This window comes from Neofelis nebulosa, chromosome X (genome assembly GCF_028018385.1).
Source record: "Neofelis nebulosa isolate mNeoNeb1 chromosome X, mNeoNeb1.pri, whole genome shotgun sequence".
NCBI lineage: Eukaryota > Metazoa > Chordata > Mammalia > Carnivora > Felidae > Neofelis > Neofelis nebulosa.
In genome coordinates this window covers 27272432-27299087 of record NC_080800.1, presented here as the reverse complement: position 1 = coordinate 27299087, position 26656 = coordinate 27272432, and the positions used below count along the sequence as shown (strand labels likewise).

The 26656-nt window shown below is 41.8% G+C and overlaps 1 protein-coding gene across 20 annotated transcripts in view; it reads left to right on the top strand.

The window, feature by feature from the left end:
- DMD (dystrophin) overlaps positions 1-26656 on the top strand; it is a 2138536-nt gene that overhangs the window by 1770702 nt on the left and 341178 nt on the right. For 18 of the 20 annotated variants that reach the window (XM_058713880.1, XM_058713888.1, XM_058713887.1 and 15 more), the window contains 2 exons: positions 1965-2137; positions 13360-13516. In XM_058713880.1, coding sequence (XP_058569863.1) covers positions 1965-2137; positions 13360-13516 — 330 coding nt within the window. Of the gene's footprint in view, positions 1-1115; positions 1216-1964; positions 2138-13359; positions 13517-26656 lie in introns of those variants that run through there. The other 2 variants (XM_058713897.1, XM_058713898.1) reach the window with 2 other exon arrangements.

Here is a 26656-nt window from a genome sequence, read left to right as displayed (position 1 = left end):
GTCAGACCTAATTTTCTTGAACAACTAAAGGTTTGGTGTCCGTCCCCTAGGTGGGTACTCTGAGGCAAAGTTCTAAATCAAATACAACAAGAGGAAAAGTGAAGCAAAAGAGAGAAGCGGGGAGAATTCTGTGGATGACTTGGGTCTGTTTGGTTTTGAGCCCTGATTTCTTTAGATACATTAACATCACTTTTCTCTTTTCCTGAAGAAGTGGCGAATTCAGCAGGGGCATGTTCTGCCCCGTTCTGTGACCTAAACAAAGAACAGAGATGCATGTTTGATCAAACCCCATCCTGCAGGAAGCCCAGTACCAGTTTTCCACCACGTAAGCTGGTCTCGAAACCAGGCAATTTCCTTGCAGCACAATTCTGTTCTTTGATGGGATAGAGATAGATGCTGCTCGATCTGTTGGACTCTTTCCCTTCTTTCAACTTTGGATGTGCTTCTATCCATACCCCCCCCACCCCCACCCCGCCACCTCGTGACTTCCAGAAATAGTGACAGGGACATTCATTGTCCATCTACCTTACTTCTCAACATTCCGAAGTCGGCATCTAAGAGTCCGTGACTTGTTCTCACATCCCCCCTCACTTCAGAAGAGCCATTTCATTCCATTTTAGAAAGAGAGAGCAGAAAAAAAAAAAAAGTTGCTAGTTACACAGATCAATCCAATTGTTCGGAGCTTCAGAATGAATTTTTAAACTTGTTGAACAGAAGCATACAAATCTCTCAAAGCAAGTCAGATAATGGACAAAGGCTCCATTCATTGTGTGGGCAGAAAGGAATGCTGGTACCCGGCAGCTCTCTAAGGAATGTTCCTTTGGCTTTGACCGTACTGTTGGGAACAAGGAGGGAAACACATATAGAAAATGAATTTCTAATGTCTCTGGCTTATAATGGCAAAATGACAAGAAAAGTTGGCTGTTTGATATAAATTGTCAGTTGCACATTCCAGGCCTCCTCTCTGAGGTCCCTCCCACACCCACAGGCCTGGCCACCGTTTAGGGAGGAGTACAAAGTGGCTGTTTATTATTATTGACTGGTGAGGCCTGTGCTCTGAAATTCATTCTGTCAACAGAATGTAAGCAAAGTTGGCATTTTAAAGCAGGGCTCTTTCAGTCGCTGGGTTTTCTCAGGATTGCTATGCAACACGATCAGTGCTGTAGTCCCCGGTTCAAGCTGAAAATGTTACACAGGAAGACATACCATGTAAAGGTCAGATTCTTCTACTATGATAATTTTCTTGATCTGTGTATATACAAATGAGGTTGAATGTGTAATCTCTTATCATAACGCTTCTCAAGGTCCTGTGGGCTTTCTACCTGCCAAGCCTAAAAATACGACGGTAGTTTAAATGGGAAATCTTACTAATAAATGTATGACGCTATAATAAATGTGTGATGCTGTAATGCCAAGGCGAACTTAATGTGCATTGTCAAGAAGATGCTCTCCTATGCTAGAATCCCATTAACGTGCTGGTGCTGCGGACCGAGTACAACCTTGTTTATTAGTCTCTCCATGCTTTTATGGCCAGAATCAACTCTACAGATTACTTATGTGCACGGAAAATATGACTTAACCCATAGTGTAATGAAATGATCGGCCCTGGGGTGCACTTTGTCATGGAATCTTACTTCGTATCACTTCCAGAAAACACTCTCTTTTGTCTGCGGACTAGTGGATGTAACTTAGGAAACGTGTAAAGTTGCAGATACATAACGTTCCAATTTATAATGTCAAGGAATAAATTGATTATACCTAATAAGATGCCCACTTCCGATCTCCATAATAACACAAAGAGATAATACAGCAAGAAGAGGAAGTTGGGGGTGCATCGTCTTGTTAGTTGACCCAGTTCAAGTGTCTTGTGAACGAATCATTTTTTACACTCCTCCCAAATCACATTTAGCCGATCTCTTTCGCTTGGTAACTCTGTGCATGTTCTTCCTCCTGCCGTCTCGTAGGACCTCCAAGGAGAAATCGAAGCTCACACAGATATCTATCACAACCTGGATGAAAATGGCCAAAAGGTCCTGAGATCCCTGGAAGGTTCTGACGACGCAGCCCTGTTGCGAAGACGTTTGGATACCATGAACTTCAAGTGGAGTGAGCTTCGGAAGAAGTCTCTCAACATTAGGTAGGAGCACATCAGGGGTGAAAAAAAAAAGCCAGAAATGAATTGAAATGGGGAGACTGGCCTCATTTTCCTAACTCGAGTAGCTAATATCTTATATGTTTATGTAAATCACCCATTTTCGGAATGATTCATTTTGTTTTGAATAAACGAATCACTCATTTGCTTGGTACGGAGCCGATTGATACTTGAGGGTTCAGATCAGATTAGAATGGTGAGGTTTTATAACCATGGGAGAGATGCATATTAAGACATTAGAGTGAATTTAAATGAGGAACACAGCTATCCTAATTTGATAGAGTTCTCTCCTGGCTTACTACAGGATTATACAAAAAGTGAGAAAATTAGCGTGTGTTTATCGTGTAATTCTTGGGCTTTACTCTAAATGCATAACAGCGGACATCCCTTAAATACCAGAATGCCTTGTAATTAACACTTTAGAGGAGACCTCTCCGTGGCTCCTGCCGCTAGGGAGGAATTGTAGACACTTCTGGTCTTCCGCTCCCTCTCACATTTTCTCACCACATCCTCCATAGCCTAAGCCTTTAGTTGTTCTGCACTCTCCCCTTTCGCACAGCTGCCCATTCTCCTGAGAAGCTGGTGGAAGCATCTCAGCGTTGTTGTAAAGAGCACAGAGGGGAGCTCTTGCTACACCCATTGTGAGACAGTTCAGTGGCAGCGCAAAAAGAGGGGACAGTTAAGTGCGACGCCCCGTGTCGCATAAGTGACACGGGAAATGCAAGGAGCACTAGTCGGGTTTCCCGCTTTCTGATCACTTGTGTGTCCCAATTTCACATGTCTTTATACAAATATTTTGTGCTTTCTTCTGTGTCTGGAAGAGGGGTGGTAGCAGAGGGTAGCACAAGGAGACGAACGGACTTGACGGTAGATGGAAGGGAATGTGCTAAACCCTGGCAGCAGGTGCTACCCCCTAGGTTGTGAGATTACAGAGTGGAGGTTTCTTTTTCTCCTTTATAGTTCTTCTCAATCGGCCAAACTTTGGACATACAGCCTATTTGCTTCTCTAATGAGGAGAAATTTCCCCGAAGTTTAGTAATTCAAAAGCACGCTCGTAAAACCCTGTACTTCTTTTTTTTTTTTTTTCAACGTTTTTTATTTATTTTTGGGACAGAGAGAGACAGAGCATGAACGGGGGAGGGGCAGAGAGAGAGGGAGACACAGAATCGGAAACAGGCTCCAGGCTCCGAGCCATCAGCCCAGAGCCTGACGCGGGGCTCGAACTCACGGACCGCGAGATCGTGACCTGGCTGCAGTCGGACGCTTAACCGACTGCGCCACCCAGGCACCCCAAACCCTGTACTTCTAACGCGAAACGCTACTAATGACAGCAGCCAACACCCAGTGCGTCACATATCATGCGGTGTCCTGGGCACTTTATATTTCTTGACCTGCTGAATGCTCTCAGCAGCGCTAAGTGATAGACTTTGTTATTATTCTGTCTTTGTATCTGAAGAAAGTGCGGTCGGTCCAGAGGGGCTAAATCATTTTCCTAAGGTCATTTAGTTAGTAAGTGACAGATCCAAGATCGAAGACAGGGCATCCGGCTCCAGAGTCTGAGCTTTTTACCATCAGTGTAGTAATACCATGAGGTATAAAGCAGAAAGGAAAAGGTAAGCCTCACCTAACTTTTGCACATAAATACATAATAAATTAGAGGATGGAATAGGGCAACAGATATTTCTATGAGTAGGAAAGGATTTATTTTCAAGTTTATTTATTTATGTTCGGAGGGAGAGAGAGAGAAAGCGAGAATGGGGTGGGGCAGAGAGAGAGGGAGAGAGAGAGAATCCCAAGCAGGCTCCGTACTTTCAGGGCAGAGCCCGATGCAGGGCTCAAACTCACAAATGGAGATCATGGCCTGAACGGAAATCACGAGTCAGACGCTTAACCTGAGCCACCCAGGCGCCCCAGGATTTATTTGTATCCATAAGGTTTCCCCCCCAAGATTGTGCCCCAGCCTCTAAGACACTCATTTTGATCTCCCGCTTCGGTCCATGAAGTTTGTATCGATGTATTGAGGCAGAGTTGGGAACAACAGTGGACAGTGGCATTTTCAAAGACAGCGAGACTCCATTCTCCGTCTGTCCCTTAGACTCGAGGAGAGGTCAGTGTGTGTAATGACAAAGGCCACTTTCGTAACATCTATCATTAAAAGGGAATGAAATACGTGAAATGGGGAAGATATTGGTAGATAAAATAAAAGGAAAGAAAGTTACTCTTTTTCACAGGAAGGAAAAAGAAAGGTGCTCTAATTGTTCTGAACATCACTCAGTGCCTTTTCTCTCCTTCGTGTGAACTTGATGAAATAAAAGGAGAATCGAAAGCGGCGAAGAACGTGTCGGCCAAAATATGGGCCCTTCATTCTCAGCAATTTCCCATATGCCAGGCACTGCAGTTCAATTCTTGCTGTCATTAATCAAGGAGGGAGCAGTTACCTTGGCTTATCGAAGGTGCTGCGAGTTCTAGAATTTACATAGTCACATCAATGGTTTTGGCTTTTAACTAGGCCTCTGTAATAATACAGTCTGTGTTATGAACACTCACTTACAAAAAACGAAGAAACAACTGATCACGTCAAAGTGATTCGGTCTCTTTCCTGACCCTTGGTTGAAAGAAGGGTATCAGTCCGTCCATCCTGAATGGCAGGGTTCAGTGAAAGCAACCCAGCAGAGGCAGTAATTTGGGATGGTTATGAAATCGGATAGATGAATGCTAGAAGAGTTAGACACAGAACCATTCATGACACTTATAAGCTGGCTTTGTGAATCTAGTCAGTTTCTCCATCAGCATTATTCTAGAGTGAAAAGTCGCCACAACTCAAAAATAGTTCCAAAGATACCCTGGAAAAACAGCCCCTGTATTTGCCCAAGCAGTAACACAGTCTCCTACCAAAAGCATTACAGTTAGTTCGTTGTTTTATGAGGGATTCTGAGAGCCATTTTTCCATTTCCAAAGAGAGAAACGTTCGTATCTAACTACACAGGTGCGCATTTTTTTAGGTTTTTATTTAAATTCCAGTTAGCATAGCGGGTGGTGTTAGTTTCAGGTGTGCACCACAGTGACTCGACACTTCCATGCATCACCCGGCGCTCATCCCAACAAGGGCGTTCCCGAATCCCCATCACCAGTTTGGAATCCAAATGAGTTTGCAGCGTCCGTTTGCATTCCCTTGGCTCATAAGAGGTACCCTTGTGCTTCCAGATCCAAGTCCTTATCATGTCCCTTTCCCTCCCTGTATCTTCCTTCTGCCCTGTGTCTTTTCTCTTCCTGTGATCACGATTCTTACGTAAGTCTCCATCATGACACTCTATTGATCGATTTGTCTGTGTGCCTTTACACACTGATACCATCCGTCACACATTGACAAAAATATTCTTCCTCGGACATTTCTGTCACGTTATTCCCGTGCTCAAGAATTTCAGTCTTGCAGGTGCCCATATTTTACTCATTCATTCATTTTTTTTTCATTCGACAAATATTTCCCGAGTCTTTTCCGTGTACTTGGCACTCTTCTAGGCACTGAAGGTACAACTGATCGAAACAGGCCAGAGAAAAGTCATTGCTCTCGTGACATTTATGTCTGGTCGCCAGAATCTGGTAGACCCTCCACTCTACCAACGATGCCCAGTAAGACCCTGACAGTCCCTTCCTTTCCTCTTCTTCCCCTGCCTCTCAGTTCCTTCCTCCCCAAGCAGCAATGTAGTTATTCCCCAGCGTGGAGAATGGCTCCTCTCAGCCAAGAAGATTCTGCTGTTTGACCCCGTTCCTGCTGTCCACCAATTTTTTCCCTCGCTCATATGCCCAGGGACATTTGCTGGTCCTCACACTTAGACCCCTCCTCTCAGCCTCCACATTTTCATCCAGACCTCATAATGAATATTTCCCTCTCTGACCGTTCCTTTACGACCAGGTCGTCCCTGCACTGTTCTCCTTTGTGCTAAATGGCACATTCCTTTAAGTATTCTTGAGTTGTTTGATAGGGCTCTGCTTGCTGCTTCCAGCTACATTAGATAAATAGGAAAACTCCAAGCTCTACTATTTGGCGGGGGGGGGGGGGGGGATACTTCGAGAAGGATAGGTATTAACCCTCCTTTCCATATTTGGTAGAATTCACCTGTGGCCAGAATTCATCTAGTCCTGGACTTTGTTGGGAGTTTTTTGATTACTGATTCCACTTCATTACTAGGAATTGGTCTGTTCACATTTTCTATTTCTTCTCAATTCAGTCTTGGAATATTGTAGGCTTCTAGGACTTTGTCCCTTTCTTCTCGATTGTCCAGTTCATTGGCATATAATTTCTGTAGTCATCTTTTGTAATCAATCCTTTATATTTCTGTGATGTCCGTTGCAACTTCTCTTTCATTTCTGATTTTGTCTGAGTCCTCCTTTTTTTTGTGATCGTGGTAAGTCTCCTGCCAGGTAAGTATTGAGTCCTCCTTCTTTTTTGTGTGTGGAGTCTGACTAGAGGTTGATCAATTTCGTTTGTCCTTTGACAAAAGCAGCTCTTAGGCTCGTCGGGATTTTCTCTTGTTTTCAAGTGTCTATTTCATTCACCCCTGCCCTGATCGTTAGTATTTCCTACCTTCTAGTAACTTTGAGCTTCCTTTGTTCTTTTACTACTTCCTTTCAGTGTCCGATCAAGTTGTTTATTTGAGAGTCTTCTTGCTTCTTGAGGTAGGCCTGGATCCCTATAAACATCCCTCTTGGAACCGCTTTTGCTGCGTTCCAAAGCTTTTGAACCAATGTGTTTTCATTTTCATTTGTCCTCATTTTCATTTGGCTTCCTCTGTGATTTTTTCAATGACCTATTGGTTGTTTAATATGTTGTGTAGCCTCCACGTGTTTGTGTTTCTTGCAACTGTTTCCTTGGGACTGATGTCTGGTTTCATCCTGTTGTGGTCAGAAAAGATGTTTGATATGATTTTGGTCTTCTAAAATTTATTAAAACTTGTTTTGTGGGTTATCACGTGATCTATCCTGGAGACTTTTCATGTACACTTGAAAAAGAATGTGTATTCTGCTCTTTGGGGGTAGAATGGTCTGTATGTATCTGTTAAATCCATCTGGTCTAATGTGTCGTTCAAAGCCACTGTTTCCTTATTGACTTTCTGTCTAGGTAATCTATCCAAGCTCTAAATGAGTTGATGAGGTAGAGTAAAAGGAGTCCCGGACCGGCATTTGGGCCACCTACTTTCTCTTCCAGCTCTGTTACTAACTTCCTAGCATATAATCTCGAACATGTCACTTAACTGCTTCCGACTTCAATATTCTGCCTCACTGAAATGAGAAAATTTGATCAGAGGCGTGGATAGTCTCTTCAATTTCCCTAGCAATTCTACAAATCTATTATTTTTATTTCTGCAGTTACTTTTGACGAACCTAGGCAAATTATTGACATTTTCTACATTGGTTTTCTTATATTTTAAATAGAACTGATTAAGTTCGAAGATATGGTGTAAGAGAAAGCAAATAAGATGTCTTGGAGACAAATGAATACTTTAATTGAAATTGTATAATACCATCTCATAAATTAGTTCAAGGAAAGTATATCCCATCTGTTCCATACGCATTATCACATCGCATTTTATCCAAGAGGTATAAGGAGAGAAGTAAACACTCAGAGATAGTTGAGTGCCATGGAACGAAAGAAAACACTAACTGTTTTAGGTGGGAGAAAAATAAAATAAAAAATTTTTACTTGCATGCATACATACATGTATGTGCACGTTTTCTCTCTCTCTCTCTCTCTCTCTCTCTCTCTCTCTCATACACACACACACACACACACACACACACAGTTATTGATGACAGTATCCAACATCTGAATTGTGATTAGTCAAAGAAGTGTTTCTCATTCTAAAATATTCTATATCCACAACCTTGCGTTTTAATTTTGAAAATATTAATAATTTGGGAAGTGGTCAGGTGACTGTTTTTTCCTTAAGAACTACATATGAAGATTTCAGTTCATTCTGTCACCAGATTATATTGTCAAGGTTATTGTATATACTATCAACTATGAGAAGCACATCTGTTATCAATGTAATTTCAGCAAAATTTACATTCTGCGAGGTTTTTTTGACTTGGGAGAAAAACTTGTAAATGTTAGATACGAATACTCACTCTTACGGAATTCTGAACGCTAATTTGAAAGGTGAGAATACCAACATTATATAGGCCACAGCAGCAATAAAGCTCTTAGAGAGTCATCGGCACTAAAAGTTAGAAGAGGTCAGAGGTTTTTCTATAATGGAGAATAAAGAAAGAGCAAAAGGTAGCATAGTCTTTCTACTTTTGAGAAAAAATGCAACTTGGACATTGACTATTCCTGACCTTCTTTCTCTTACTCTTGAAATGTTAATTATGTGTGAAAGTTGGAGTTCATGGCCAAGCTGGACCAAAAAGAAACAAGAAAGTTTACTTCTCTTTGAGTGTAATTCTCTCTCTTTATTTAAAGTTCCACAGCTCCCGTTTTATGTCTATGATTCCTTATTATTTCTGCCTTCTTACCTTTTCTTTCTATATGCTTAAGTGCTATCTGATTACACAAGGGTACCCAAGATACACAGGGGTACATCATTAGTTTTATAAAGGAAGTCAAAGCCCGCGGGTGGCTCAGTCAGTTAAGCATCTGAATCTGCATTTCAGCTCAGGTCATGATCTCGCGGTCCGTGAGTTCGAGCCCCGCATCGGGCTCTGTGCTGACTGCTCAGAGCCTGGAGGCTGTTTCAGATTCTGTGTCTCCCTCTCTCTCTGACCCTCCCCCGTTCATGCTCTCTCTCTGTCTCAAAAGTAAATAAATGTTAAAAAAAAAATTAAAAAAAAAAAAGGATCCATGCCTTTCAGAGTAAAGTTTGGTTAAGAATTTCCAACTAGGCATCAATGCAATCGTACTTGAAATATTTGTGTCTAGAGAAATCACAATCACTCGAGCAGCCCCTATAATTCTTAGTACGCTGATACTGAAGACTTCCTTAAAGACGAGCATTACATCCCAACACACCTAAAGGTTCTGCATTTTACCCAAACCTTCCAAATGGTGGAAGTTATCTGCTTATTAAAGACCAACATGTGCCTTGTTAAAAGCTAGTAGCCCCTAAGCTCTTGTCTTCACTAATAAAGATTAATAGAAAATGGTCGAAGCTTAAGCATGCCCCTTCAAACCTCTACTTTTATTTTCTGTTGAGTAGGTAGAGGTAAATAGAGTATATTTGCTAATTGGCAGGATATCTTTTGGCTGGGGGATCCAAGCATTTGGTGAAAACCAGTAAGGTTAAAGATTTCTTCACATTAGGAGAGTTTGCAATTTCTACTTCCCGTGTCTAAACACAATAGCTCCAGCTACAAGCTTCAGCTGCTGTCTTTGAGCCTTTGCATCTCAGTTTGCACATTTGCAAAACAAGAGGCTTGACGAGAATTTCTCAGGTTCCTTCCAGCCCTAACAGCCTAGGATAAAACCTGGAAGGGGGAAAAAGAAAGAGTCATTACAAATAGAAAGAAACAGTTTCTGAAGAGACATTCCCAATACAAACGTAGGTTAATCATTTAGAACTATTTGGTACACAATCTCAAAAATCAAAATAGGGCAGCTGCTTCCAGAGATTGCGCTAGAAATGTGTCTCGAAAACCCTTCACAAGCTTAGCATAGCCACAGAAAATGTTTTGTGAGCTCTTGGTGTGTCATTGCATTTAGATCGCCTTCAGAATCATGTCACTGGGGCGCCTGGGTGGCGCAGTCGGTTGAGCGTCCGACTTCAGCCAGGTCACGATCTCACGGTCCGTGAGTTCAAGCCCCAGAGCCCGCGTCAGGCTCTGGGCTGATGGCTCGGAGCCTGCTTCCGATTCTGTGTCTCCCTCTCTCTCTGCCCCTCCCCCGTTCATGCTCTGTCTCTCTCTGTCCCAAAAATAAATAAAGAAAAAAAAAAAAAACGTTGACAAAATCATGTCACTGACAAATGCCACCTTTGCCCCGTGGAGACCAAGAAGTAACGTTTAGGACATGCAGGAACTACTTTAAGAAACTCTTTCTAAAATGGGGCGCCCAGTGGCTCAGTCGGTTGAGCGTCTGACTTCGGCTCAGGTCATGATCTCACACTCCGTGAGTTCGAGCCCCACGTGGGGCTCTATGCTGACAGCTCAGAGCCTGGAGCCTGCTTCGGATTCTGTGTCTCCCTCTCTCTCTGCCCCTCCCCCGCTCATGCTCTGTCTCTCTCTGTCTTAAAAATAAATAAAACATTAAAAAAAAAAGTTCTTTCTTAAAGAATGGCCCTGGAGTTCACCTGCTGAGTTGTGAAGGTTCTCGTTAAAAGTCCAGAAAGTCTGGAGGTGGAACCTGGAAGTCTATACCCGAAACAAGCTACTCACGTGGGTTTTATGCACCCTGAAGTTTGAGAACCATGGCTTTAATTGGATACCTTCGTAAGCGTGGTTTTCATTCAGGAGCCATAATCTGACTGCTTTTCTCCTCTCCCTCCTTTACCCAGCATCCCTTGTCCTTTATGAAACTTTTGGTTACATTTGTGTCACCGCTCTCAAGCCCCAGCAAGGGAAAGAAACAGTCATTTGATACGGAGTGAAGGTGATCAGACGTCCCCAAATGTTAGACCTAACTCCGCACTCTAGATACACGGCAGCCTTTTCTCCCCCATCGCAGGTCCTTTTTCCCCTCCTCCATTAACTCCCTTGACTGTCCCCCGTCCTGGCTCTTAACCATCTCCCTATCTCCTGCCCTGAAGCTCCTCTTAGATCCTTTAGAAGTAAATTCCCTGGGTCCCAGAGCTATATTTTCCCCTGGGGACACAAAGGGTTTCATTGACCTGTTAATGATTAGTCAGCACCATTGAACCTAGACCCTGGTTGTAGCCCCACGTTATGTAAATGAAGCAGCCCCTAGTGGCCGTGGCTCGGCTCTTCAGCGACTTTATCCTCCTCCAGACCTCTCCACCAGGGGGATATTTTATTTCCTCTACCAGACAGAGGGAGCAGGCATTCGGCCTCTCTACATTCTTCCTCACCTTCCCCTCTTCCTACTCCCAAGGCCTTATTGGGACCTAGCGACACTCAGTACTGCTTTATTTAATCAGAGCCTCTTCTTTTCCATGCCGTGCTTCCACGTCTGGACGGTACCTCCCTCCACCTACCTCCCCACACGTCCTGCTTGACCGCCTCGCTCCCCCTTCAAGGGGACCAGGCTGCAAATTCCAGACACCCCAGGGCGTCCCTGTAAGCAGTGGTCATCGAGTGCCATTAAACAGCGAAAATCTTGCATAGGGAATTCTCACTTGGGCTTCTCATGGAAAAGCAATCATTGAAAGAGAAAGGGAAGAGAAACGGAAAAGGACTTACCTCTACCCCCATATGCAGTCTGCACTATTATATTTAATTCATGGCATTTATGGTATTTCATGATTTGTTTATTAGATAATAACGCCCTTAGAGTCTTGAACCACTTGATTTCTCTGATGGAAAGGCCTTCCTGTTTTTCCAGACACAATGTTTACATTGCTCGTAATAGAAAGACGGCTCTGACCATTTGGAGAAGTAGAAAGCTGAGGGAATAAACCACCTCTGAATCTACCTCTGGGAGATAAACGGGTTGGCATTCCAGAATTTTTTCATGCCGGAGTCCAGTGTGTGTACAAAAATAGATAAACATACACAAACGTTTTAGAAAAATCGATTGTAGACATTTTTGTAACCTACTTTCTCCCTCAGCAACTGACGGGGTGATCTTTTCCATATCCCTTAATATATGCTGATGTCATCGCATTGGACAATGCATAGGATGCATAGGCTGTGGACATTGCATTGTAAGACTTAACCGTTATATATGTAATCTCTTCCCTAGTATGGGATATTTAAGTTGTTCCTACCTTGTGTCAATCATAAGTGATGCTGAAAATAACACTTTTCTACCTATATCTTTGCATGATTTTCCAGTTACTTCCCTAGTACGCGATTTTTGCATGTAAGCTTTTGGGTCATTGTATCTGCACATTTTAAAGACGTGTAAGTATCGTCCTTCCTAAAGAAAATGATCCCTCGGCAAGTTTGGAACAATTTAATTTCAGTACGTAGCCACTACTTGGTGATTCTGTTTGACTAAGACCAGCAGGAGAATTGTATTTGAAATGTCAGGCTAAGTTATCAAACAGCAAAGGGAAATGTTTTTCTACCTGGTTGCTTTACAGTTCAATCTTTGCAGCATTGGAGACTATATTATGCTTGTGTTATAGACAGCATTAATTTTTATGAATTAATTAGTAATTGCTGATAATAGATGAGTAATGCAGCCTAATTCTTGATTTACCTGAGGATAGAGCTTTGTTAACATTCCTCGCTTCTTCTTTGTTTTCTGGATGATGATTTATTTGGTTAATTTAGCTTCTCATCCTCAAGTGAAATGTGGGTTTTATAGCACAGATCATTCATTTGTATATTCTTAAATGGCTTCTATGGATTAACATGTTCTAAATACAGTTGATGGTAAAGCACTCATTCTCCTGCCTAAATTATTCATGTTCAGGGCAGGCTTTCAGGCAAATGTCTGATTTTACTTTTCCACGTGAGTTGTTGTCTCGGTACATTTTACACAAAGGAAACAAAGCGGAAAATGTTGAAACTTGGTGAAAACAAATCCCAGGTGCACGCGAATAAAGAAGGGTGGAGGAAAAGGAGAAGCATATGGGAAGAGGAGCAGAAAGGAACAGATGCCAGATGGAAGGAGTCAATGGAAGAGGCTGCCTAGGGTGTAGAAATGGAAAAGTCAAAATGTGGGGAGAGACCTTTCCATCCCTCAAAGCCGAAAGAATTCCAGTACTAGCATGAGTCACTTGAAAACCGAGTGGTTTATGTTAGTCACTGGGAGCAAAATTTTTTCTACCAGAAACATTAAGAATCATTGACTGCAACGCTGTGGAAAAGCAATCCATTCCGGTGTATATTTCATGCCGAAAGTCTCAGCATTCTGCATGTGGCAATGAATGTACAGCTAAACACTGCCTTCCCTCAAAATTGCCCTCAAAATGCCCCCATTATGGCTCGCAAAAGCACAGAGCTAGATTTTTATTGAGGACTGCTGTATGGTTCACAGTGGGTTTATGTACTATGGAACTAACCAAACCACTGTGCCTTTAATGGGATTATTGAAATCGTTCGTTACCATTCTAGATATTTTGACCTACTTTGTTCCTGCTGTTCTTCAGGTCTCATTTGGAAGCCAGTTCTGACCAGTGGAAGCGTCTGCACCTCTCTCTTCAGGAGCTTCTGGTGTGGCTACAGCTGAAAGATGACGAGTTAAGCCGGCAGGCACCGATGGGAGGCGATTTTCCAGCAGTTCAGAAGCAGAACGATGTACACAGGGTAGGACATTTTTAAGACTAGTGCCTTGCACAGAGTGAGCATTCAGGGACTCTCTTAAAATGAGTTTGGGTTGAAACTGAGCTGACCAGAAATTGTTTTCACTCTGCCGATCCAGGAGTCAATTATAAATAATCCAAGCCATTATTATTTTAAATGTCAAAAGCGCCCACATTAACGATATCCTTTAAGAAATTGCCCATCTCTGTTAGCGATGTTTAAAAACATTGTGTTAGGGAAAATATTAAACATATACAAAGGAAGCAGAATCCTCTAGTAAACAGCCACAAATCCATCAAGACTTCAAATAGTTATCAGCTCATGCCCGATCTTACTTCTTCTAGACCTCTACCGGTTCTCCATTATTTTGAGATAAATATCAAGCATGGATCGTTTAACTCATAAACAACTGAGAAAGTATCTCCAAAGATAAGTTTCCACTCTTTAAATGTGACCACATTGCTACTATAATGCGTTTTAAGTTTTATTCTAATGACTATCGGGCTTTGTTCAAATTTCCACTCTTAACATATATGTGTCTCAAATGTTTTAACATGTTTTTTGTTTCAATAAGAATTAAAATAAGCTTCACACATTGCCTGTGGCCAGTTTGTCTCTGAAACACATTTTTTAAAACTTTTATTTTTGAAATAACTATGGATTCCCAGTGAGTGACAAAAATAGTACAGTTTCCCTCTATGCTTCACCCAGTTTGCTCTAATGGTTGCACCTTGCATAACTACCCAACAATAAATACGGCTATGTCAACAGACAACATAAAAATGTACACTTGCAGCACAACTCGATTCACACTAGCTACCTTTCGAGCACACAGTAGCCGGTTGTGCCCAGTGGCTACCATATTGAACAGTAAGTACAGTTCAATGGGCTTGATCGCCTAGTGGCCACCATATTGAACAGTGCAGTTCAATAGGCTTGATCCTATTCAGGCTTGACACTTTGGGGAAGACTGCTTCAGAGATGGTAGTGTACTCCTCCATCATCAGGAGGTATGTAAGGTCTTGTTTTCTCTTTTGTGTGTGTGATTTGGGCAGCTGTCCATGACCAGTGGCTGGGGTTGGAATGTGATAATTACCTATTTCTATCATTTCTTCTTTGTTTATTAGCCAGAATACTCCTACGTGGGGCGGGGGGGGGGGGGAGTTCATTCATCTACTCTTTGGGCGCGCAGTATGCAGTTCATATACGAGAGGCAGGATACTTTACCAGCCTGCAGAATAACAAGTTATTCATTCACTAGCATCCTCCAACAGTGATTGGTTGTTTCTCACTGTTTTTGTTTTCTTTTGCTCTTTGTCATATTTCTGTTTTCTCTATTAGGCTCTGAGTGGGGAAGTCAGAGATTTGGTCTTGCTCACCTCCAAGACCCTAGTAGCTAGGAAAGTGTCTGGCATACACTGGATGCTGAGAAGTGTATTTGAAAGGAGAATAAAAGGCACAAGAACAGAAATGAATAGCAAACCAAGTAAATGACTACCCGACAACCAAAGCTTGATTAAATGGTGTCACTTGTGTATGTTCAACACTTAAAGAAAGATCTCTGTGGAGACATAGCCCAAGGTAGCATCTTCAAGAAAAGTCGAGGATTTCTATTATTCCAGAGAAGAGGATATAGACGATTGCTCAAAGGGAAGAAGACATGAGGGGAGATCCAGGAGTCTTTGCCAAAAAAAATTGCCAAGGAAACTGACAGTTTCTCCTTTAGCAATTCCCCTTCCTAAGATCCAGAACACTAAATTAGCTTTGTGGTAGAGTGAGAGACAATAGCGACGTTTTTCAAAATGTTCTGCCTTTGAATAAATAGTCCAAGCACGCTGGTGTGTGCGTAGAAGAGCGTTCATTGAGACAGACGGGCATTTTAAATCGAATGCATTTATACGATATAAAGAAATGAGACAGAATTTCTACCAAAGGTCTAATTCCAGTCTACTTCTAGAAACCAAAGTTGAATCATCGGACAAGTGCACTAGCAGTCAGGACAGACTCTAGTCACATTCCTCTGTAAGTTAGATTGAGATTGTTACTTTGTTCTTCAGCTATGAGATGAAGAATGTGATCCAAGTTTCCATAGTGCCTACTAGCCAGGATCTTATTGTAAATATTTCCTCAGTGTCCCAGGTTATTGGCTTTAATGACTTGCTAACAGTGGTGAAATGTTAGTACTCATGCTCAGTCCTCTTACGCCGAAATCTCATGACCAGTAACACGCTTTGGGGAGACAGCGATGCTAGAGTTATGGGTAACGTGCACCAGACGGAAGTGAATTAATCCCCACTTGGCTAGTGTGCTTGTGCAGATACCCATCTGTCACCTTTCTTTAACTTCTCGGGACTTCCAGCCCGTTGATAACTCTGTGTTCTATACATGCGTTCCACTACTCCTCTCTCTTCACCTCCCTCCGAATCTAACTTAGATTCAATCATAAGACATTTTAATAACTCTTCCCCAAGATGATAAGATCCTGTGCTTTATTATCTTTTTGTGGGTGCCATCTGCAAAACCCCCAAACTTGAAGGATCTAACTAAATACTTTCTCCTGTCCAAACAACGACAGAGAAGACCACTATAGTCACCCTTTCAGGATGACAAACCAAGTGTTCCATTGGCCAGCCCAATACATCACTGAGTCAGTTTACCTCCCAAGTATTTCTTGGCTCTTTCTACTGCACTCATCACCGTAGTTACAGAAGACCATATCTCCTAATGTTTCTGCATCTACTCTGGCCACCCTACAATGCAGTCTTTACATTTCAGCCAGAGCGATTTACGTAAAAACATACGCTGAATTATGTCAGTCCTCATCTTAACACTCTTTAGTGGCTTCTCAGTGCCACTGGGGAAGGACCAAAATCCTCAACAAGGCCCCAACCTTCTCTTTTCTTACTGCTCTTTCTCTTGCCCTCTGGACCCTAGCCATACACCATGTTCTTTTGGTTTCTACAGTGCTCCATGTTACTCTCGGGTGGTGCTTTGAACATGTTGATCCTCTGTCTGAAGCCCCTCCTACCTACCCCCACGCCTTCATAATTTCCTGGTTAACATCTGATAATCCTTTACGTCTTGGCTCAGACATCGAGCAAGCTTTTCCATGTTGCCCACATTTGACCAGATCTTCTACATGCTCTCATACACAGTCTACTTTTCCTTCAGCAACTTAACATTCTTTGTCATCACGTATATGTGTAATTTTTTGATTAATGTCAATCACTGTCACTAAACCATGTGCTCCAAGAAGCCTTCTTTTGGGGAGAGGGTTGTCATTTTTATACCCAGCACTTTATAAAGTGCCTAGTACAGAGTAGACACAAAACAGGTAAAGAAACAAAGGAATTGAGGAAGAAAAGGAAGAAGGGAAGGAGGAAGGGAAACAAACCAATCAGTGATCTAATCTTAACCTTATTCATTCTTCTTTAGTTTACTGAGACCAAGGGCAGGGAAAGAAGAATAACGAGTGATGTTCCTTCCTAACTGCACGATTTTTCTGTTTATTCCCAATTCAGCGTCCATTTGTACTGTGTAGAGCTACTTTGATGCCCACTATTTTTACTTGTGGTCTGGCCCAATGTTTTCACGAGCTTCTCTTTGTATCCTTAAGAAACATTCTTGTCACAAAACACTCTCCTCCCTCAAAGAACATCATCACTCCTAAGTGTTGATGAGAGAACCATTTAGCACCCTGTTTACTCAGAGTTTTGTCACATTTATGCAGTAGCCCTTTTATAGTAGCAATGGAATGCCTGTCTAGTTAGTAATGCTCCTGGTGCCTGTTGGCAAAAAGAAAAAAGGAAAATCCTTGAAATCGTGTCTCTTTATCAGATCTCCTGAACTTACTTAGCAAGAGAGAAAGGAAATATAATCAGTACAAAACTGTCAAGATCTAGTCTTTGATGGATTTTGTATTTGTAGACTTGTTTTACTTTGCCACATTTCCGGGATTATAAATCGTCTTGCTCTTTATGGGTTTCTTGATTCAAATGCTGTTGATATAGACTGTTTAGTATCAAGATGGGTCACTTGCCATCATAAACTTGTTCCCCACGTATTTGGTGTGTCACTTTTTTTCAAATCCCCTGCTTACCATCTATTGTAAATTATTAATGCCTCGGGTTGTCGCTTCTTATGGGAATACAAATCCCATTACAATGTCAGAAGTCGAAACTATAGGAAAATATTTTTCACTTCTCTTTTATATAAATCAGGATGTTTACGGAAGAGGCAATTTACATTTTCTTTGTGTATCGTTGCAGATTAATGATAAAATCTGATAGCACAGCATCGTATGTCTTGTACTCTTAAGGCAAAAACCTATAGTCATTCTCAATCACTGTGATGGAGAGTTCATGTTTTTCTTATAGGGAAAATTCCAAGACATTCCACACAGGTAGTTAGGGACTGCAGTCTTACCCCCCCCCCAAAACAATGTTCACCCTCATGGGAGTGGATCTGTGTTCCCCAAACCAGCCGGGCGGCATAACAAACTGCAGCTGGAATGGCTCTCGAACCTGATTAATAAAATAATGCTCCATATGTTATAAATAATTAAAGCTCAAATATGCCTTCGCAAATATAAACGGACCGATTTTTATATCTTTTGAATACATTATCCAGGCTTTTACGGCCCCTCATTACTTGCCTCGCTAGACTGACTCGTTTTCAATTAGTGTGTATTATTCTGGTCCAGATATATTTTTAAAACTGACTTCCTTTGTTTTACTTGAGCGGTCACTAAAGTGATATTTATTACTTGTCTACTTCTGTGATTAACGTAGAGAGAGTTTTAAAGGAGCCCATCATAGTGGGAAATTTCTAAGGAGAACTGCGATAAACCAGTGGCTTCTTCAACTCCCTTCCTCCTACCCCAAATCCAAACGGAGATTAGGTCTTGATTATAAGAACACTGTACATAATGACTTTTTGTTTGCATCTGTAGTAATGAAATTGTTTGTCATTAGGCTTTCATCTTTCACTTTAAAAATCTCTATAATTCCTTCCCTTGAGACCGTTAAGGACACCTTCAAAGCTTTCTAAGATTTTCTGGTTAAGATTTAGATGGAAGGAATCAATACATACATTATTAAACCAGTGGACAGAAAGCCATTATTGTGTGGATGCTGTTGACAAATGAAAAGGCTGGAATAAAGTAGTTTACTTGTTCATTTGTCAGGTCATATATTATGCATGTTCGATTTCCTCAGAAGTCACCACAAAGTGAGGGAGAGGTTTAGAAATTCGATAAAATTATCCTGGAATCACGTTGTTGATTATACATTTATTTAAGCTAATTCTGTCATCAATGCTAGCCTGCTTCCTTTGGGTACATTTTAGTAGCTGTGTTAGCTTGATGAGTTCGCTGTGTTTTCTTTCCACAGAAATAGATTATGTCTTCGGGTGCCATTTGTGAATGTTAAGATTCAAGTCAGCTCTGTGTCAAAAAAAGAACAAAACGCATTGTTCCCTAGCACCTCTGAAAAACAACAAAAAAAGGTTGTGATAGGGTAATTCATTCCAACATTCAATGACCTGGCCTCTTAGAGTTTCTGAACAAGTTTGGTTCGCCTGCAAATTCACTGTTAGTTATTTCTACTCTCCACTGTCTGCCACTCTGTGTTGGAAGGAATAGACAACTAGACATCTTTTTTAGGTTTTTTTTTTTTTGGTTTTTTTTTTTGTTTTTTTACTCAACAAGGCCAAAAGCTTATTCTTTAAACAGGCCAATAAAAGCGATAAACTCATAGCAAGACTTAAAAAGAAAAAGACCAGGAAATATAACTCGACGATATCAGGTGGGGATAAGGAGAACGTGGCTGCAGGGCCTACGGATGTTAAGATAATAAAACATTTCACAAGTAACCTTTTACTAATAAAGTTCACAATTTAAGTCAAAATTCCAAATTTCTTCAAAACAAGACATTCAGCTAAATCAAGAAAACAATTAGAAATCTGGATATTACTTTGGAAATAGACCTCTTTTGGATCTATTCTGTATCCCTAATGGAGTAAGCTACTTTTGTGTAAGTTTGATATTTTATGCAGTCCTATTTAGGAATGCTGAATAGAAAAGATTTTAAAATTATTTTTAGAACGACATTTCTAGGCATTTGAGGGAGTCTTCTGAAAACTAGCTACATCATCAAAACTTGAGAACGGAGCCATCTAGGATTTGCCACTTTTCTTTAATGATCCTAACAAAATAAAATATGAATAATTTACAAATTGACTTCCCTACCAAAGTCCTCTTTCGAACCATGTCAAAATATTCTGACATCTGGAAAAACACCCTTCACATGATATTTGTGTAGGATGTTGCCTTTATAGAGCGCTTTGACACATTCATTTACTTTCAAATGAACCCCTGCTCTTTTTCTGTGTCCTTCCTTTTCCCAAAGAAAGCATTTTAGGGAAAACTGTGCCATAACTCAGACTCCCAGGATTTATTGATTCTCTCGGTGGTTATTTATGGAGGACCTACCCTGTGCCAGGGCTGAGGATAAAGGAGTGAACGCAACGAGACTCTGCCCCCGCGGACCTTCAGGTTTTACTGAGCACAACATGTAGTAAACCAGTAAATTAACATGTAGGCTCCTTTCAAATCAGTGCTAGCAAGAGAAAGTAAACAAAACAAGACCAGAGAAAGAATGAAAGGTAGTGGCCCACCTGCAGAGGTGCTTTTCCTCCAAAGGTCTGAGTGAGCCGAGCAAAGACCTTGAGTGAAGAATGTTTTAGGCAGAAGAAGCCGTGAATGCAGAAGCCTAGATGTAAGAACAGGTTTTGTGCGCTCAAGGAACAACCGGATGGGCTAACGGTAGGTTGTAGAGAGTGCCGAAGGCCAGATAAGCATTCATGTTGCAGGCCACCATTTGGAGTAGATTTTATTTTGTGCGTAAGGAGACGCCACTGGGGGACCATAAGCAGGGATGACGTGAACTGGTTTTGGGTGTCCAGAAGTTGACTCTGGCTGCTCTATGGAGAATGGACAGTGGGAGGAGCAAAAGTGAAAGCAGGGAGAAAGTTAGGAGGGCGGTGAAGTCATTTGGGCGGGAGATAAGAATGACTTGGCCAAGAGTGGAAAGGATAGACATGATGACAAATTATTTGACCCAAGATACATTTTGAGGGTAGAGCTGACAAACCTTCAGATACATGGGATGTGGAATGTGAGAGGAAGTGAAGAGTCAAGGATATCTCTGAAGTGTCTGATTTGAACAAGTGGAGAAAGGATGAGACCATGTATGGAGGTGAGAAAGACTTTGAAATGATCACGGATGAGGCCGTGTATGTGGAGCAAAACAAGTCTTCCATATTTAGATTATATCGATAGAGACAAATGGTACGATTCAGAAATTATTCACCACTTACGCTTGACAATCTCAGATTCTGGCGGAGCCTCCTGGGAATGGATATAAGTGAATTTGTCACGGGGTCTCCTGATAATCAATTCAGCTGTACTATTGCTACAGAAGGAATTTCCAAAACTTAGGGTTTAGGTTCAATAACCTGAGACCTAATTCTCTAAATGACCATGGGAATAGTTTGAGCTTTCACCTGTGATTTCTCAAGGTCAGCTCGGAACTTAACAACATTATTGTCAATAGGAAGTGACTTCCCCAGTGGTTGTTGGAAGCAGCCCAGGCCTAGGATTTAGAGTCAAACAGCTGTTCAAGATGCTGCGTGGGCACTAAACTATTCCTCCATAGTATCACAGATCTGCAAGCAGGCTGGACTCTATTCTAGCCCATGCCCTTGATCTCAGAGAGCACAACTTTTACTTGAAAAGGCTTCCAAAGAAATAAATCTCACCAAGGTGTTGATTAAGCACATGTCCCCCCCTAAACACTCCAAAATGTTTTCTCATTGAATACAATTAGATTTTTTTTTTTAATCATTTCAGGCTTGACGTGTGGCCATTTATTTTTCGACTCTGCTTGAAACTGATTCAGTCTCGCTTTTGAAAGACGGTTGTTCTTGTTGTTGACTATCAGAAACAACAGCCGAGATGTAGCTGATACCGTGATGCATTATCTTCGCTTTCATTCAGGAATGGAGTGGAAACAAAAATGGACCTTTTTTCCATCTTACTTAATGATGATTATGTAGTCAAACTCTTAGAAGTAAAAATTGGAAAGGAGGTTGTGAAAAGCTGGGGACAGGATGAAATGGGAAGTTTCAGTTGTGCAGAAGGAATACGTTCTAGGGACCTGCTGTACGACCTAGTGCCTAGAGTTAACACTACTGTGGGTAGAGGGTTGAACCAACTTAAACCTTTCTTAAGGAGCTATATCTCGTATTGAGCATTGTTAGTGCAATTTTAAAATATCGGGATGATTGGACCTTTCCTTTGTATTCCATACACTCCATTTGTAGAACTTCTCTAATACCAGCCATTTCCGATGAAAATGAAGGGAATCCTCTGTCTTTTTGTTTTCTTGTTGTTCTTCTCTTCCTGCTCCTTTCCGATTTCTGCCTTCCATGAATCCCCATGAATTTGCCTTGGATTCTTAGAGGCAAAATTCCTGCCACTCCAGTTAACCACATTTCTGGATCTCGCCCCTTCCCCACATCTTGGTTTCAAGTTCATTGGGCATTGATGCTCCCTAAGTCAGCATTCAGTAAATAAGACACTGGTGAGGTGTTTGAGACTCAGTACTCACTGTCTACGTGAGGAGTGTCACTGTGGTGACAGAATGTATTCCACTTTCTTTTCAGAAGTCAAAACAGTATGGGAGGCACATAGAAAAAGCAGAGACAATGTGGAAACTAGCCTGATAAGATCGGGTGGCAAAACTAAAACACTGATCACTTTGTAGATATGGCTGTGTTAATGTCCCTGTCCTGTGCCCGTTCAGGAACCACTTGTTGTCTGTGTGGCACCATTAGATCACTCCGAATTTTAGGGTCTGTCTAGTGTTCGCTCCTCCCTTACCTAACGCTTCACACTGGACGAAAAGCCCCAACCAAGCAGCTCTAACTTCTGAATGTGTGAGCATGAACATCTCCTTCTAATGTGGGGCATGAACGTCTCCTTCAGGGAGGGAATCTCTAGGATTAAGAAGGCAGAGAAAAGAGGGCCTCCTCTTGAGGAAAATCCACTCAGCAGCTCAACGGTTACATTCAGCCTTGGATCTGGCACATAAGGAAAGGCCCAGAATAAGAGCTCTCCATTTTTCCCAATCATCGACAGCATTTAATGTTTTCTCTGATAATTCATGAGCCCAGGCTTTCACCCTCAAGCATGTTCCGCACCTAAATCAAACTGGCCTCCACATAACACACTCTGGTTTTCGAACTGGGTGTTCTGTTATGTGGTCAACAAAATTTAGTATCCACTATGTGCCAAGCCATGGCTATAATTTTTATCATTAGGAATGGTGTCTAGAAGAGATCGTCTCAAATTGCCACCATGTAACAGGCTTATGGCCAATTAATGACCTAAACAACCTAAACACTCTGATTATGGAACATTCCAACTGGATGCGAGAACTCAGGTAAGGTGTGTAGCAAACCCCCCGCATTGTTACAAACGAGGACGCCAGGGCTCAGGGAGATCTTAGGCCTGGTTCTAGATCACCCAGCCCAGCTTCGGCCCATCCCAGACTTGAACATCCTTTTCACCACCACCTCCGTCTGCCTCGCAGGGTGATTCTGTCAAGTTCTGCTGACAAGTGTGAAAACGTACAGTCATTCCGTGCGATTTCAGTCAGAGTAACACAAATATAGACTTGCCGCCTCAGTGGGAATTTAGATAAAATTCAGCTCCATGGAAACCGCACATGGTTGAAAGAGATCTGTGTTTGGACAAGCGGGGGTTTTTACTCACATCCATAGCGATAGGACCACCGTGTCTAGGCGAAAGCATTATGGCTTTTCTCTCAAAAATGTCAGTCCCTGTGCCCAGAGCTCTCATCCCGCCCCTCTCTTCCCTGAGGTCCTTCAAGCACATCAGTGTCTCACACTCTTCATCCTCCTCTCTGCACGTGGTTCTAAGCTGCTTCTCTGCATGGTATTAATAGGTACTGGAGGTCAGATTCACCCTATTTGGTTTTTTGCCCTGTGAGGACGAGAGGCCGGGGGAAACAGAAATCAAACAACCAATGACTCAGTTCTTCTCTATTACTTTCAGGTGTTTTTTTGTGTTGTTTTTTTTTTTTTTAAATTTCTGACTTGCTTCATGGCCATTAGGATTTTGCGCTTACGCGGCTTCCAAATTATTGTAATTCAGGGATCTTTTATTTTTTGCCGTCACCCACCTTCAGCCTGGCTTAAGAATTTCAGGATTTGGATTCTAAGTGACTAATGAACTGCTGGCCTTAGGCAAATCCCAACTTATCTGTACTTTGCTCTGCATTGGTAAAACATTCAGAGTATAAAAGTATCACCACAAACATATCTATTCAGCCAAACTGTTGACTCCTTCAGGACAAAGATCATGTTCCTACATCTTCCCTCTCCTATACATAATGGATTCAAAATAAATATTTTTAATCAGCTAATTAGCCAGCCTACAGTCAGTCAGCCAGTTGGTCAGTATTTGTGATAGATAAATACTATCCCTCAGGGGCACCTGGCTGGCTCAGTGGGTAAAGCACGTGGCCCTTGATCTTGGGGTTGTGAGTTTCAGCCCCACAGTGGGTGTAGAGACTGCTTAAATAAATAAACATCAAAAGTCATAAATAAATGTTAACTATCAGATCATCTCACCTTAAAATAAATGGATTTACCTTGGCATGTCCCGCTTGTGTGGTGCATGCTTCATATAAATTATTCTGTGAAACTTAGGAGCTGAAGGAGAAAGGTCAATTTAATATGCCTATTTTTCTTCATTTGTAAGACGGAATGCTACTTTCTTTTCTCAGAGGTGTTCTAGGTCTTAGTAGTTGCTTCTGGTTCCTTCCATATCACTGTTTTAGGCCCTTGGGCCTGGCTATCTTTGGAAAGGTAAAAAGGAGGCTGTGGGGAAGAGGATGAGTTTTAAAGAAAATAATTTGATCTGTTCAAAGGATTCCGGAAGTAGATATCTTAACGTCTGAATATTAACATCTAACTAATGTAAAGGTTATTCTGTATGTGTCGGGAGGAAGGGCTCTATATCTGATACCTCTCTCACATGGGCACACGAAGGAACCTCCTTGTCTGATTTAAAACATTAAACATAGCCTATGAGACAAAATCAGTATAGCATAGGAGTGTATATTTCCCCAAACGTCGCTCAAATAGCGTCAAATAGCCTGTCAAATACCTTTGACAGGCAAGGCGGTTATCAAAGAGTTAAGTCCCCTGACATTGAATGTTCTTGTTTTTGTTTTAAAATGTTTCCATCTTCCTTCCTCTTAAAATGCAGTGAACTCTTAGGCAGTTTGTGGTAAGTCGATTAGATGTTGAAAAATTGATTTGTCATTCTTGTAATGCAGACTCTTCCCGAGTTTCTGTCGTTGTTGTCTTTGTTTTTGCATTGGCTACATACGCCTATCTCTTTTAAACTCCACGCTATGAGGGCCCCTGATGCTTATTGCCTAGAACAGTGTCTCGTAAGTACAGGTGCTCAAAATCTTTTCAAAGAACAAATGGAACAAGACCTTCCGTTATTCCCATGCTTCAAATGACATATTCCTATTTATGGTTTTTTCCGCATAGTGAGAAATATTACCATTTTCTTTGTCTTCTGATTTTCTCGAACCAACTATTTCTTCCTTTTTTCTGGGGTTTTTAACCTTTCTTATATTTGGTCGAAATCTTCCCCAATTCTAACGTTACAGCACATAACCTTCTCTTCCATCCACTTTCTTTTCTTAATTTCAGACAACGATGTGAAAATAATGCTGTTTATGTCTTTGTAATGACAGAACTTCCTTTGTCTTTTCTTTAGACTCAGTTTAATCCTCAGTGACTCATACTTAAGCAATGAACTGTGCAGCTGTGATGTTGCTATGCCCTTGGCAACAACTCGAGGGGCAAACAAGTGGTCTCTCTTGAATGAATGTTCAGTTGTGACAATGGAATTGCATCATCAGGGTCTTGGGCTTTGTCAATTTGATGGGGCCTTTAAGATCCGTGTCCTTCTTTGACAGACCTCACTCCAATAATTGTCTCCACCTTCCCTTGTCTATGGCTTTAATATATTCCTCTCTGCCATGGTCACCAACTGGCCCGGTTTGCAGGCGACCGTCCTGGTTTTAGCATTCAAAGCCCCACTTCGTGAAGTACTCCTCAGTTCCACACAAACCAGGACGGTCGATGACCCTACTGGTAGCTTCCGTCTTTCACCCTGTGTTCAAACCATTCCCGTTCTAAAAGGAACGGACCATCCTCTTACATTGCAATCTGACCTGTCCTCTTCCTACCTTCCTTTCCTCTTTCTCAGAAAAAAATGTATACTGCACAGTTCTCATCGAATTTTTCTCATCTCTCATTACCCCTTCTTCTCCCACTCACTCCTCAACTAAGCCGACTTCTGAGGCTACTGCCCTCCGCTGAAATTGCTCTCACCAAGTCCTACGAACACGTCTCAGTCCTGCCCTGGCTTTGCATCTGAGGGCCGTGATTGGACGCTCTGTGTCACTTTCTTCCTCTCTCTTCAATAGTTCTACGCTTCTCATTTCCCCCACGCTTTCCACCTATTCGTCCCACTCCTTTTTGGCCTCTCGTGGGATCTGTTTCCCCTGTCTGCCCGTACATTTTGTATATTCTCTAGAACATGCTCTACTGCCTGAGCAATCTCGTGTACTATGTCATTTTAATCCTCATCTCTATGCATAATCATAGGCACTCAATGGATGTTAACTGAGAAAATGACTCCTAAATCTCCTTTTCTTCTCCCTGAACATCAGACTTTGATATTTCTGTCCTTCTGGAAGGAATGATACCTCTCCAAGCTGAGCGTATCACGAGACAGGTTCCCCCCTCATACTCATGTTGAGTTTTTAATATTCATCTTTATTAATTTTATCCCGAATGTGCATATGAAGTATCCTGGATCAGAGACTGATTTCTTTGAATTACCTAACAGGGAATATCATCACTGTCTCACCCCTTCTCACGGCCTTTACCCCAAGTCTTACTCCTGGTAAAGTAAGAGCCAGTGGTGAGAGCCAACGGAAAATTTTCCCACATGACTGGCTACATATTCCC